General features: G+C 60.1%; 2 protein-coding genes and 1 long non-coding RNA gene across 7 annotated transcripts in view; 1 reads left to right on the top strand and 2 right to left on the bottom strand.

The window, feature by feature from the left end:
* Nucleotides 1–5,614: 5,614 nt before the first annotated feature.
* LOC116184484 (uncharacterized) lies at nucleotides 5,615–6,131 on the bottom strand. The gene is made up of 2 exons (XR_004149242.2): nucleotides 5,956–6,131; nucleotides 5,615–5,790 (listed from the first exon to the last, which is right to left on the bottom strand). It is a non-coding gene; the product is annotated as an uncharacterized LOC116184484 (long non-coding RNA).
* A 1,326-nt stretch (nucleotides 6,132–7,457) lies between these two features.
* LTAP1 (lipid transport auxiliary protein 1) lies at nucleotides 7,458–9,951 on the bottom strand. Its single transcript, XM_021532296.3, has 7 exons — nucleotides 9,809–9,951; nucleotides 9,264–9,365; nucleotides 8,962–9,070; nucleotides 8,742–8,795; nucleotides 8,316–8,482; nucleotides 8,136–8,194; nucleotides 7,458–7,768 (listed from the first exon to the last, which is right to left on the bottom strand). The coding sequence occupies exons 1-7, from the start codon at nucleotides 9,875–9,877 to the stop codon at nucleotides 7,570–7,572; spliced, it is 759 nt and encodes a 252-aa protein (XP_021387971.1). The 5' UTR covers nucleotides 9,878–9,951; the 3' UTR covers nucleotides 7,458–7,569.
* A 62-nt stretch (nucleotides 9,952–10,013) lies between these two features.
* Nucleotides 10,014–14,342, top strand: part of UBAP2L (ubiquitin associated protein 2 like) — a 29,960-nt gene continuing 25,631 nt past the window's right edge. For all 5 annotated transcript variants that reach the window (XM_021532222.2, XM_031506862.2, XM_021532221.2 and 2 more), the window contains exons 1-2: nucleotides 10,014–10,085; nucleotides 13,935–14,064. In XM_021532222.2, the coding sequence (XP_021387897.1) occupies nucleotides 13,975–14,064 (90 nt within the window). In that variant the 5' untranslated portion in view covers nucleotides 10,014–10,085; nucleotides 13,935–13,974. The remainder of the gene's footprint in view (nucleotides 10,086–13,934; nucleotides 14,065–14,342) is intronic.

Below are 14,342 nucleotides of genomic sequence, written 5' to 3'. Positions count from 1 at the left end.
AGCCCCACGGGGCCCACACGGGCTTCCCAGCCCTGCCCCACGCGACCCCCCTGACACCCGCCCGCTCCGTGGCCGGGCTCCCCTCAGCCCCGGGGGCAGCGCTCGGGCACGGCCCCGCCGCCGGTTCGGGCACCGGGTTCGGGCACGGCCCCGCCGCGGGCTCGGGCACCGGGCTCGGGCACTGCCCCGCCGCCGGTTCGGGTTCGGGCACTGCCCCGCCGCCGGTTCGGGCACCGGGTTCGGGCACGGCCCCGCCGCCGGTTCGGGTTCGGGCACTGCCCCGCCGCCGGTTCGGGTTCGGGCACTGCCCCGCCGCCGGTTCGGGCACCGGGTTCGGGCACGGCCCCGCCGCCGGTTCGGGTTCGGGCACGGCCCCGCCGCCGGCTCGGGTTCGGGCACTGCCACCCCCGCGGAGCCCCAGGCTCCGCCGGGCCAGGAGCCCACAGCCCTGCAGCAGATCCTGCTCCTCCCTTCCAGCCGGGGCAGGGCTGTGGCCGCCAGGCTCGCGCTCCACTTCCACGTGTGAAATCCCACCGGTGCAATCCCACCCGAGCCGAGGCGGGAACCCTCCCGTGCCAGGGCGGATAATGCCGCGGAGAGCAGCGTTCGTCACAGCTGGGAGCTGTGTTCCTCAGTGTCGTGCCGGTCATGGAGCCTGCTGAGAGCTCGATAACACACCACTGAGCCCCGTTATTGCTCCCATTCCCCACGAAGCCTGTTCGTCAATGCTTGGAGCGTGTGGGCAGGAGGGAAAGGCTCCGGGCTGCCTGCCTGAAGCCCTCGGCAGCCAGGCAGGTACATGCTGCAGGAGCCTCTGGCACGGCACGTGTGGCATGGGATGTTTCCAGGGATGAGCTGGGAACCGAAAGGGCTCTGTTGGGCTGGAAGCACCCGGGAGGCAGTTCTGCCTTTTCAATGCTCCAGGTTACAAAATCCCTCCACTTCCCAGAGCCGGGGAGAAACTGGGGGACCCCCGTGGGCCAGCCACCCTGGGGGCCAGCAGCCAGGAAAAGGCATTCCAGGTGCACAGAGAGAGATCCACGAGGAAGCAAGTGAGGATGTGGTGGCAGCAGGGAAAATGCCAACAAGGAGCAAAGCGAGGCAAGAGGGGTGTGAGGGAAAGAAAGAGCTCTGCAATGCTGCACTCGACACAAGCCAATTCCAGTGCGGGGATGGCCACAGGGACCTGCAAGCAAAGCTGCAGGGTGACAGATGTCCCGGCGCGCTGGAGCTCCCAGTGAGAGCAGCCGAGGTGCTGTGCAGGGGCTCAGGCACTTCCCCACGAGCACGGTGGGAGAGGATGGCTCCTGCCTTCTCTGCATCAGAGCTGGGCTGCATCGCTCTGACACTGGACCCTGAGACATCCCGGCCTCTCAAGGGCTGCCAGGTCCTGACAGGTGACGAACGGGGCCTCATGTCCCTTGATGGCAGCAGAGCGCCGCTGGGTGAAACCCTGCACCGCTCGCACCATTGTTTTCCTGGAAACAGCGGACAACAATAGCCGGGCTGTGCAATGCTCACGCTGCCCATGAACCCCCGCCCGCAGGGGGATGAGGGCTCTCCCCTCCTCCTCCTCCTTCTCGTAGCTCGGCTCCACCACCCCCAGCCGTGACTCAAAGCTTCCTGGGGACACGTGGACCCCATATCCCGCACTTGATGGGCTGCTCGCTGCCTGGCTCTGTCCTCTGGATTTGTCCTTCACAGGGCCATTCTCTGCTCCTAGACACCTACACAGTTTTACCGGGAGCACACTGAGCCGGACAGGGACTTTCCTGTGTCCCCAAGGCATAGGGAAAGGGCTGCAGTCCCACCAGGAAAGGGGGCAAGGCAACGCTCAGCTTCCCTTGCACCCCATACATACGTCTGCCGCCTTCTTCTCTGCCAGCTCAAGCTTCTCCTGGGCATCTTTCAGGGCCTCAGAGTATTTGTCCAGTTCATCCTCTGTCCCCTTCAGCTTCTTCTGCATGGCAGCTAGCTCATCCTCCAGCTGGAAGGACAGCGGTGTCACCACAGGTGGACACCACTCTGAACCCCTGCACCCCAAGAGAGCCCTGCCTGCCCCATCCCAGGTGCAGCTCTGCCCCATGGCATTCCTCCTGCCCCTTCCTTGGGACCAGCTCTGCCCCACAGTGTCCACCCCATTCCCACATCCCACCAGCTGGCAGGGACTGAGCCCTCGAGAGCCCTCAGAGTGCCCTTGAGCTGTGGGATAGCAGCAGCTGTCGCACCCTCATACCCCAGGCAGAGTCTCTGTTGGTTCTGGGCTCAGCAGAGGCACAGCACCAGGCAGAAGAACCCAGCAGAGGCAGAAGCAACACCCCCGGGCTGGGGGCTGTGGCTGTCTGCCCTACCTGCTTGCTCCGCTCCTCCGCCTGCTTCTGCTCAGCCTCCGCCTGCTCTGCCCGGTCCAGGGCATTCTCCTTGTCCAGCTTCAGCATCTGCATCTTCTTCTTGATGGCCTCCATCCTTGCTGGGACACAGGCAGCGGTGGGCAGTAGGTTGCAGACAGACAATGGGTGGGTAGAGCAGCTGTGTTGCCTGTGCCCCACTACCCGTTTATCAGCTCTGCCCAGCACAGTGGCTTTGCCTTTCTTGGGCTGACCCGCCTCCCCACCGTCCCAAAAAGTCTGTGCTCAGGACCCATTGTGTGTCCTGGGGGCTCCTGGTGGTCACAGCCTTATTTGGGCTCCCGAGGACAGCTGGGTCGTTATAAAAAGCAGCAGCAGGTCTGCGAGAGGGGGTCCTGCATTGTTCCAGGTGCCCCCTCCCCCCGTGCAACAGGACACCCTGGTTGGTGCCCCGAGTGCTTCCTCAGGATGTTGAACTGGGTCCGTCCGTGCAGCACTGGCATGAAGTCCTCACCCTCCATTTGCCTTCCTGGGGGGGCTTAGGATGTTTTGGTGGCCCTGGGCTGACATTTACCCCTGCCCGGGGGTGGCATAGAAAAGGGCAAGATCATCCTGGCGCTATTTTGGGAGCTGGGGCTTGGCCGAGAGTGTTTGGCTCTGCAGGGAGCAGCAGGGGAAACTGCACCCAGCACTGGGGGCAGAGCCCCCCGAGAGCCTGCTGATCCCCAAGCCCAGCTCCGGCTGTGGTGGTGATGGTGCTGAGGTGGAGGATGTTGTTGGCAGCTGGAGGAGCAGATTCCCCAGGCACAGGGAGGAATTCTTAGGGCAAGTGGTGGCACTTCATCTGCAGCCAAGGGATTTGCAGCCTCCTTGTGTTGGCTCAGAGGTCCCACTGGCCCCATAAACCAGGTTAGGGTTTCCCATGGAAGAGATCCACTGCTCCCACCCAGGGACAGATGTTGAGGGCTAAAGGGGTCAGCACCCAGGGACCCGGGGGACAGAGAGCTGGGGCAGCTCCAGATACCCTGGGCAGGGCACTGGGGGAGACAGTGCCCACCAAGGGCCCTGAGAAATGTCTGCACCTCCATAAATAACCCCCCACCATGCCAGGGCGGTGGAGGCAGTGCTGGGCACAGGGCCACGGGCCTTTGTATTGTCATCACCCCTGGCATGAGCGGGGGGACAGGTGGTAAGCGTTGACCCCACTGCCATCCCAAACCTCCACCAACCCCCAGAACAGCTCTGGGCTCCCCCTCTCAATCCTGTGGAGATGGGCAGACAGGTTTTATTGCAGGAGTGAGGACTAGCAGAGGGTGCAGGACAGGGTGCAGAGGGTCCCCCTGCCTGAGACACAGCACAGGCAGCATCTGGCCAAGTCGGTGCTGGGCGTCCCTGGCGCTGTAAGAATATGTTTGATATTTAGTTGGTTTTCCAATAAAACAACCTAATATCAAACATATCAGACAGAGACAGGGGCAGATGGAGGTGGGAGGACCTGGAGCTCAGCTACCTGTAAGAGAAAAAGAAGACACTGAGAGCTAGGGTGGGAGTGGTATCCAGGTATAACCCCCGAGGCACTGCAGAGACAGCACCCAGCCTCACCTCAGTGACTGGAGCCTGCTGGGCAACTGTGCTGGTGCTGAGCTGCTCGGGATGCAGTGCTGGAGCAGGAGGCGTCCTGTGGCTGGGATGAAGCTGAAGCAGGGCAGTGCAGGCTTGGTCTCCTGGCATGGCATGTCAGGGCACACTGTGACATGCACCGGCACGGAGTAGTATGCCATGGCAGGCAGTGCTGGGGCCAAAGGGACCCCACATCCATCACCATCTTACCTGGGCTGGCTCAGGGGACTGTGTGCTCTGGCTTGGGGGTCGCCTGGCCGCCGTTTATAACCGCGCTCGGCTGCACCGAGCAGAGGGACGTGGCCAGCGGCAGCCCTGGCCCTGCACACGTGGCCTCGTTCCCATTAATTACCACCCATTGACGTCCCCCTGCCCCCTCCACGGACCCCCGCGCCCTTGCCGCCCAGCACCGCCGGTCGATGCGGTCGATGGCCCCACGCCTGCTCCTGCCCCTGGTGACACTCCCTGTCATTAGCAGGGCTGTCAATACCGGGGGCCAGCCCTGGCCCGTGGGCCCTGTGCCACCAAGGGGCTGCACATGACCCTGCCCAAGGACAAGCCCCACTGACACAGGGGAGTTGTGCCTTACATCCCCTTGCTTTGGGGGAGCTGCTGGAACTCAGAAGACTATCTCTTCCAAGGAGCAGCTGGAGGGGCTGCCCGGCACCCTGCTGCATCCATGTTGAAGATGTAGCCCCACCCATGCCAGGTGACAGAGGCAGGACCTCGACCCACACTGAGGGAGCTGCTGGGACCAGGGTAGTGGTGTCCAACGACAAGGGCACACAGGATATCATGGAGTGCTGGAAACACAGCCTTCCCAACCACAGCAGTGCTTTGCTGCAGTGGGACACATTAGCCTTGGGAATGGCACTGGGGGCTTTGTGGGGGCTCAAGCTTTGGGGGACCAATGGGACAGGACATGGGGCCACCAGAATCCTGAGTGCCATGGGAAAAACAGGGACACAGCCTCACCTTGGGGGTCAGGGGCTTCAGCCCCCTGAGGTGGCCACATGATGATGTGGCAGTGGGGACAGCAGGGACACACGTGGCAGCAGCAGTGCCAGAGCCAGGGGCGTGCGTGTGGCAGTGGGTGATGTGATGCAGCCCGACAGCCGAGCTAATGAAGGGCTGTGGCGGGGGGTGCCGGCCCAGCAGCCGCCAGCCCTGTCAATAAGCAGAGCCAGAGCAGGCACTGATGGGCCCTGGGGCTGGGAGACACCAAGGTCAGGCACAGGCAGAAGGGATGGGAGGTGGGGGACAGGGACCTCCCAGCCGGGGAGCAGACAGGGATCCTGGGGTGCCTGGATGGGACAGGGAGCACTGCACCCAGCCCAGCCACGTTCCTCTCCGTGCTGCTGCAGGACTGTGCCACATGGCTAGGAGCACTGTGGCACACGGCATGGCGCAGCAGGACCTGCGCTGGGACAGAGCCCCAGTGTGGAGCACCCAGCCTGGTGAGACATGCTGGCCGTGCTGCCATCTCCTGGCACAGCCATGGGCAAGAAGAAGTGTGTAGAATCCAGGGCACCCAGGGTTGCAGGCAACATGTCTGGATCCCAGCCACAGGAATTGTGCTGGGCTGTGTCTTCCCGCAACTGCTGCCCTGGGCTGTCCCATGCCTCACATGCAGCAGACACAGCCTGTCTTGCTCAACATGTTTTATTCTCAGTCAGGAGCTGGGTGATGCCAGGCCAGTGCCACACACTGGGCTGAGCACTCAGAGCCGCTCCACATAGAAGGCTTTCCCCTGCTGGCGCAGCTCCTGCTGGTGCTGTAGGTGCTCATCCAGGACGAGCTGGCACAGGGCATCTCGGCGGATCTGCCAGGTACAGGGGCTGTGCTGAACCCCCACATCCCCCTAGCTCATCAGAGCTGAGAGAAATTGTTCCCCAGGACGTAGTGGAGCAGGGCAAGGGGGGCACCCACCCCTGGCAGCAGAGGGCCTGGGGGACCCCAGCTGTACCCAACCCACGCCCAGCCTCACCGCTGCCTGCTCCCTGCCTCCAAGGTGCAGCTCCAGGTCTACACGCTTCTTGAGCTGTGACTCCATGATCCACTGCAGCACCCCAAGGGATGATGCCCAGCACTTTGGGTGCTCCCTGGCCCCCTGCCCACAGCTAGAGAGACACAAGGTGGGCAGGTCAGGGAAGCAGAGATGTTCCCCCCAGTCTGCCCTGTGCTAGGGCTCCTCATTGCCCACAGATTCCCAGCAGTACAGGGGATTCAGCTCCCAAGGTGCTCTGCCAGCTCTACCTCATCAGAAGCCTTGCCCCAGCACTCCCATTTGCCTGGACCTGCAAACAAAGAGCAACATTCACGTGGCACTGGGCTTAGCCTGCGCCAGGGCACACTGCAGCCCACTGTCTCCACCTGCTCCCAGGACAGCTTCCATCTTCCCAGCCCTGCCCCATCTGACCTCCTCCCGCTGCAGTGAGGAGCTCTGGCTGTTTGGTGCTGCCATGGCCAGTGCCAGTGACCCTGCAACGGCCCCTGCAAGGGCCAGGGTGCTAATGGAACACGCGGGCAGTAACGGCATCCTGGTTACAGTAACAGCCTCCCGGTTACTGTTATGGTTACCATCACTGGATGCCACCTACTGTCTGGGGCATCTCAGTCACGACAGCAGTAACGGCAGCATGCTGGCCACCATTAATGGCATCCCGGTTACTTCGTAGCAGCTTCAGGAGGGATGCAGCCTGGGATTGGGTAGGGACAGGGCCCTGCAGTCAGAGGCCACTGGCACGCATCCTACTTGAACTAAACTGTCATTTTATTAAACAGTAATTAAAAAGTGCCGAGGTCTGTACCCTCCACCCTGTGTTGCCCACGCCGCAGTGACGGGTGAGATGCCAGCGCTGCCCTCAGCCTGACAGAACGCAGGCTCAAGGTGGGGCCACGAGCTCTCAGCCCCAGCAGCTCGGCAGACGCTGGCACGCGAGGCGCTGGTGAGAGTGGGAGCAAACACCCCCTTGGCAGAACAGATGGGACATTTAACACTGCTTTGTCCACTTGAGACGTCCCCAAATGCCCACTTGCAGGAGAATGAGTAGAAACCTCAGCCCAAAGCAGTAGCTAAGAACAGGCACCAGACTGTTTCTACCCCATCCAGGTGCACAGGCAGGCTGGGCACAGAGGGCTGAGAGCAGGAACAATGACATCATGGGGAAAAGTGTTCACCCTTCAGAAAAAAACAGACAAGTGGCTCCAGTGCCCAAGACCACCACAGGACGGACAAACATCAGTTCCCGCCAGCTGCCGCAGGGAAGGATGGGTGGAGGGGAGCACTGGCTGGGATCCATGTCTTTATAAATAAGCTCAAGCTCATGAGTTTATTCACAGGGTCCAAGACATTGCAGGACTCAAAGCCTGGAGTTTGATAAGCCTGTGGCAGAGAAGGCTATGGGGCTGATCCCCATGGGCTCAGCAGCTCCAGAATGGGCTCCTGGTGAGAGCCAAACTCCAGCAGCTGGAAGGGAGCCCCCGCCGAGTGATGACTTCCACAGTGGGGTGAGGAGGAGATCTGAGTGCAGCTGGTTCCTCTCAGTGCTGCAGCCCAGACCAGCCCAGCATACCCCCACTGCACCAGGCCCCTGCACACTCACAGGGTGCTCTCCAGTGTGTTGTAGTTGTCCTTGAAACTCTTCAGCTCCAGGAAGTGTTTGGCACGTTTGCTCTTCTGGCTGGAAGGAAGGTAGGTGACCTGGATGGTGGTGGGGTTGGAGACTTCAGGGGACAGCGTGAGGTCTTTGACTGCTGACTGGTGCTGCCGCTGGCTGCTGCCACCCCGGGCCTTGGTGCTGTGGGCAGAGAAGAGGCACCATCACTGCTGCTGCTGCCCCAGAGGAGCTGCTCAGCCTGTGTGTCTGTCTGACATGAAGCAAACCTGCTTTCATGGTGACAGCACTCCCTGAGGTCTCGACATCTAAAGCTACTGGTTCTGTGCAATTCCCTGACTCAGAGTGGTCAGGGACAAGGAGGAATGTCGACTGTGACCATGGAACAAACCCAAAACTGCAGTAACAGATGGGCTGCAAGGAAGGAGTGAACCCCGAGGGGCAGCCCGTCTTAGATGACACCTGTGCCCTAAACCCATCTCTGTTCACACCTTCCCACAGGCTGCTGGGGCCCAGGAACCCACCATCGCATCTGGGCAGCAGCACTTACATGTTTGCCAGTTCATTCAGAGCTTCCTCATACTTTAGATATTCCGTTTTCCCAAAGACCTGGATACAAACAGAAAGGAGCATGGAACACCAACTGGAGTTCTGGTGTGGCCTCAGTCCCTGCAGCAGGGCAGTGCACAGGAACGCCCCGTGGGCACGGCAGTGCCCCACCAGCACTCACCCCAGTGCCATAGCGGGCGCTCTCGTAGCCATCCAGCAAGGTGTCAATCAAGGCTTTGCGGATGCCTTTGAAGGAGGTGCTGGAATTCCGCAGTTCCAGCAAGTAGGCACAGAAGTTCTTCCCTATTAAAGACTTTGGGTACCGACCCTCGGCTTGGAATGGGATTTCTGGAAAAAGGCACAACAGCTGAAGTGGAGGTAAAAAATGCTTGTGCTCATCCCTATGGCCAGGAACCACTGGCTGGATAAATTTCCATCCATGCCCACTGGCCCAGCACATGGAACGAGCCAACCCTCAGGCCACCAGTAGGAGAAGTGACTGCTACTCCCCAGTGAGCACCTGGAGCCTCCCCAGGGGGCTTTTGGCACACTCATTCAGGGTCTCTCTGCACCCTTCTGCTCCCACTCTTGCCCTGGGCTCCCTTACCTGATGTCCTGATTGCATCCAGCGCCTTCATCCTGTACAGGTAGTTATAGCAGCCTGGTAAAGGGAAAGCACAAACTGACATCTCTGCAAACCTTGGAGGGAAGGGAGGACAGGGAAAACGGGAGAAGAGACATCTCACATGACAGGACAGCAACAGGAGCAGTCAGAGGTGTGACCTGGCCCCAGGGAACAGTGCAGGACAGTACCTCTGGCACGGTACCTGGTGTCTCCAGCTGCAGGAGCCGGCCGTCGTCCTCTGCCAGCAGCTGTGGCTCATACTTGATGTCCTGCACCCTCGAGAGTCGAATGTCAATCTCTTCCTTTAAATCCTGTACAGCAGGAAGAAAACATTTGCAGACCGCTCACTTTGTTTGTGGGCTCAAAAGGATAGGAACAGGCCTAGATAAACCCTCCCCACTGCCTATCACCACTCAGAGGCAGCAGCTCTGGCACTGGGGCAGCTCCTGCATGTCCCTTCAGGCACAGGTGGGCCCGTGGGTGTAGAGAAGGGAGAATACCCACCTTGGGTGCGTGCTGTCCCACGGGCACGTGTGGGCCACGGCGGGACTTCATGGCAAAGCGCATGATCTGGCGTTTCACGAAGATGAACAGCAGCACGAAGACCTGTGGGGCACAGCGGGGAGGGGGTCAGACATGCACCGGGGGGAGGTCTCACAGCCAGCCTGTGACCAGCCCCCTGCCATCTCCCACCTGCCAGCCCCTCCGAGCCCTGCTTAGCCCACTGTGAGCCCCACGGACACTCAGGTCAGCCCCACACCCTCCCGATGTCTCCAGAGGCTGCCACTCCCGTCCTCTCCCCACCCCACTGACCCCAGGAGCCCACGGGCGCTCCAGCCCCATGAGGGCCCCGAGCCCGACTCCGAGGGGTTCCGCACAGCCAGTCCGGGACACGTCTCACGGGAGCCTTATCGACTCCTCGGGCCCGCGCCCACAGGAGTTTCACGGACGCGCCAGCATCAGCCTCGCGGGGGCTGCACGGCCTCGCACGATCCGGCTCGCAGGACACGCCCGGACACGCCAGCCCGCCCCGCCCCGCCGGCCCTCACCAGGCTGCCGTAAGCCATGACCAGCACCACGTTGACCCCCGAGAGCCAGTTGCTGCCGGCCCCCGCCATGCCCGGCCCGGCCCGGGGCCGCACAACATGGCGGCCACAAAGCCGCCCTGCGCGCCACCACGTGACCGGAGGAGCCCGGGCCACGTGACCCGTGCGGGCCCGCCGCAGCGGCCCCGCGCGCGTCACGTGCTCGGCGCGGGCGGCCCCGCCCCGCGCGGTCACGTGCCGGGGGCGGGGCCGGGGGAGTTGTCAGTGCGGGCGGACCCAGGTAAAGTTGCGGCGGCGGCGGCGGCGGCTCCGGTACCGCGCGGCCCCCGAACCCGCCCCCGCCGCCTCCCGCCGCCGCCCCCTGCCTGCCCAGCCTCGCCGCCTGCCGCCCTCCCGGCCCGGCTGCGCCCGGTGCCCCGGGGGCGGCTCTGAGCCGCGCCGCCGCCGCCGCTGGGCCCCGCGCGGCCTAGTGGGCCGGGCCGTAGCCGGGGGCTGGCGTAGCGCGCGGCCGCCGCAGGTGAGGCGGGCGGGCGGGCCGGGCGCGGGTGGGGGGGGTGAAATGGCGGCCGCGGCCATGAGGGCGGAAGCGGCCCTCACTCGCCCGCCTCTCCGTTGCGGGCCCGGCCTGGCGCCGCCGTGGGGGCTCCCGCCCGGCCCCGCCGGCGCCCTCCGGTTCGGTCCGGTTCATCGCCTCATTGTGTGCCGCGGACCGGGCCGCGGGGTCGGGCGGCTCCGACCTTTCCGCGCTCTCGGGGCCCGCCCGTCCCCGCCGCTGCCGGCGGTAACAATGGGAGCCGTGCTCCCGCCCTGCCGGGCTCCGTGCGGGCCGCCAGGCCCCGCTGCTGCCGCCGCTCCTCGGGGGCGCCCCGTGCGCCCTGGCAGCGGTGGTTCCGCAGCCCACGTGAAATCCCCGGGCAGCAGCGGTTCGGGGGTCCTGGAGGAGCCCCGGCCCGCGAGTGCCGCCCTGCTCCACGGCCCTTCAGCCCGGTCTGGGAGCTCTGGTTGCGCCCTCCGGCCCGGAAGTCTCCCGAGCAAAGCGCTGCCGGTCGATGCCAAGTCGGGGTCTCTGATGGCATATCCGGGAGCATCTCCCCAAAAGCTCATGCTTTGCATACATGGAATGATTCGGTTTTCGACCACCATATCTGCTCTGAGGAAAACCTCTTGTATCGATAACCCTCTTTTGGGTACTCATTCTGCCCCATGTTGCAGGAAAGGCTTTGATTTCTCTGGCCCTTTCCTTTTGGGCTTTGGAGCTTTTCTGCGCATGTTAATTAAGCTTTGTCAGAAGGGGATGAAAATACCACTTTACTGTATTAATACGTCAGGGAAACTGAAACTGGGATGTGCCAGGGTGTGCAGCAGCCAGCAGGTCTGGCACCGCCATGGGACCTACAGATCCTGGTTTTGAAACTGTAACTTACCTAACGTTTCTAATAAAATGAACAGTTTGTTACATTTTTGTATCCCCTTGTTTTCTGGAGACTCCACACTTTCCTTGTGTAGTTGAGGCTCTCCTCTTTAGGCCTGGTGGGAAGGCAGGCCTGAGAAGGAAAGGGGGTAACAGCAAATGTCTCATCTGATGCAGTGTCTTTAAGCAGAGGGTGTTGTAACCTGTAACTGAAATTTCTTTGTTTTCCCTGAGCCCCGTGCAGAGCTGTTGGCCTCAGCTGTGAGCCCTGCTTCATTTAATGCTAAGGCTCCAGTGTTAGTGGCCACCACTCGCTTTGCTGGAGCTGCTCTTTCATCTCTTGGTGCATGTGTGCAGGTTTGCTCTTTCAAGAGAAGAGGTGAAATGCTTTTGCTGAGAGCAGCTTTGATCTGGGCAGCTTGCGTGCAGGCATGGGGGTGACGGCGTTCTGCGGGTCACTGCTGATCCCGAGTTCCCCCAGTGAGGAATGAGTTCCTAGTAGCCAAGTCCTCTTTCCCCAAGGCTGCTCTGGGGTCTGCATGGGGACACCTCCTCACCTGCCAGCCTCAACAGAGTCAAGCTCTGGCTGAGGTTTTTGCCATAGATGTTTTTGTTATGGGTTTTTAGTGTGTTAAATGACAAATGCTTGTGTTGCTGGTGGCAGTGATGCAGCTGGGCAGGAGCATGGCAGCTGCTGAGCAATGCCTGGGCTGCACAAGGTTGGGGCTCAGTCTGCTGGACCTGCAGCCCAGGGAAGCTGCAGGTTTGGTTTCTGTGGATGTGTGGAATTTCTTCCCTCTGGGCCTGTGGTTCTGCTGCCAGGTTGGTTTAATACAACAAATGGTGCATGAAACTTAAAACTGGAAGAAAGCAAAAATAAATATACACCAGGGAATGGAGCCTGCACAGAGGGGATGGCTGAGGATAGAAGCCTTTTCCTTCTCTGCCTTGGCAGAAGTAGAGGCTTGGTGCTCTTCCCCCGTACCTCTGGGGCTCCTGGTAGCTTGGATTATTTCCTGATAAGGGACCTTGGCACTGTATAGCTGTAGAACTGTGGTGTTAAGTTGCTATGAGGCATGGGGGGCTGTGAAGGGGGGAATTTGGAGGTTTTGTGGGGAGCTGCAGGAGCAATTGCACAGGAACTTGCCTACAGAGAAAGGCCAGGCACTGGGGGGAGCAGGTGTGGGGGGCGTAGAGGCAATGTTATGGCCTCCCTGCTCTCAGGAGGGATTTCTCACCCAGTCGAGTACTTGCAAACTTCAACAGGTGATCCCCCAGCTTTTCCTGCACTATTTGCTAATGCTGCTTCTGAGCTCCCTCCTTGGCACACCGTGTTTTCACCTGTGCTGCCCTGCTCATGGACAGCAGTGTTTCAGATCAGATCCTGCACTTGTCTTACCAGGTCCCTGCTTCTACACTCTGCCCGTGGTTCCTTCCCATGCCCCTCGTGTCTGCCTGGGGCACAGCAGCAGGTCCTGCTGCTTTGGGGGAAGGTTTTACAGTCTTAGTAATGAAATACAAAAATGTGAGTTCTGTGATTATTGAAATTTCAGGGGCTCAGAAGCTGTGAGTCCTGACAAGTGCTGTGGGATGTCTCTCGTGTCCTTTTTGCCTAAAAGGTGCTAGAGAGGGTAAAACTTCAGTGCTAATCCCTTTCCAGCATCCCCTGCCCTGAAACCCAGTGTGAGGTTGGAAAACTCTGCTTGCTTTGGACACTCAAACTTTTCTTGGGATTTTTTGCCTCAAGCAGTGTTGTCCAACAGTGTTACTGCATGTTATTCCTTGCAGACATCTTACGTTTTTAGTATGTTTGTGATCAAGAATACTAGGAAAAACATTATTTTTCCAGGTCAAGGGAATAATTTAAATAAGCAAAAATAGGCACTTCTGCAAGGGCAGGTTTGCCTTAAAAACAAAAATTCCACAGACCTGTAGCATCACTTATTGCTGGAGCATTTTTTTTTCCCCTGCCATGCTTTAAAGGCAAAAAAGGAGAAGGGGAAGTAGCTGATGTGTCTGAGGCTCTGAGATGCTCTGTCCTTCAAGTGATGTTTTTTTGAAGCTTTTTTCAAGTCTTCCTGCTCCATTTGATGGCCACAGCCTCAGCTTGGGTGCTTGGCAGATCTCTGCCTACTCACACGTGTTCCAACAAGAAATTGTTAAACTCTTTGCCTCAAGTCCACAGAATGGCTTCAAACTGAAGGAGGGTCAGTCTAGATTCCCTGAGAAAGGTTTTTTACAGTGAGGTTGGTGAGGCTCTGGCACAGCTTGCCCAGAGAAGCTGTGGCTGCCCCACCTCTGGAAGTGTTCAAGGCCAGGGTGAACAGGGCTTGGAACAACCTGGGCTGTTGGAAGGTGTCCCTGCCCATGGCAGGGCGATGGAACTGGATGAGCTTCAAGATCCCTTCCAACCCAAAGCAGTCTGTGAGTCTGATTTTCCTTTGGCTCCTGGTGCCTGATTGCTCCCACCTGGATGCAGGTGATATTCCATCTGGAACACTCTGCCATGGTATCCAGGTAGAAACCTCAAGAAGTACAAGTGGGCATTTTGTGTTGGGAGCACGAGGTTATGGCAGCCTGGCCCACTGTGGTTTTGGGGTGGGTGGGGATCTACAGCAGCCATTCTGGCTGTCTTACCCTTCTGTTTGCTCAGTGTTGGTGCTGCCTTCTGTTTTTGGTATCTAACAGTCCGTTCTCTCTTCTCCCCTGCCCCACCAGAGTTCGACCTTGTAAATACTGTTATTTGTATATACTGTAAATGATGACATCGGTGGGCACTACCCGAGCCCGGGGGAGCTGGGAGCAGACACAGACACAGAGCCAGACGCAGCACAAGCAGCGGCCGCAGGTAAGGGCAGTGGCCATGGCGACCGGGTGGTGTCTAGGTGGAGACCTGGCTGGTGCAGTGCTAACGGCTGGGCTGGCCAAACGAGCTCCCCATGTGTCACAAGGTGCTGCTGCCAGACTCAGGTTAATTGGGCAGCTGCTGACACTGGGGTTTGCATGTCTCTCCAAGTGGGAACTGCTGCTGAGATTTGGTTTTATTTCCATTTGTTCATTTCTCACATACTTTAGTGAATGTAACTGGCTGAGAAGGCACTTGCCGTGGGTCTTGGTGGTCTGGTG

Source organism: Lonchura striata, chromosome 33 (assembly GCF_046129695.1).
Source record: "Lonchura striata isolate bLonStr1 chromosome 33, bLonStr1.mat, whole genome shotgun sequence".
Taxonomy (NCBI): domain Eukaryota; kingdom Metazoa; phylum Chordata; class Aves; order Passeriformes; family Estrildidae; genus Lonchura; species Lonchura striata.
Note: the sequence above shows the minus strand (reverse complement) of the source record. Positions and strands in the feature narration are given on the sequence as shown.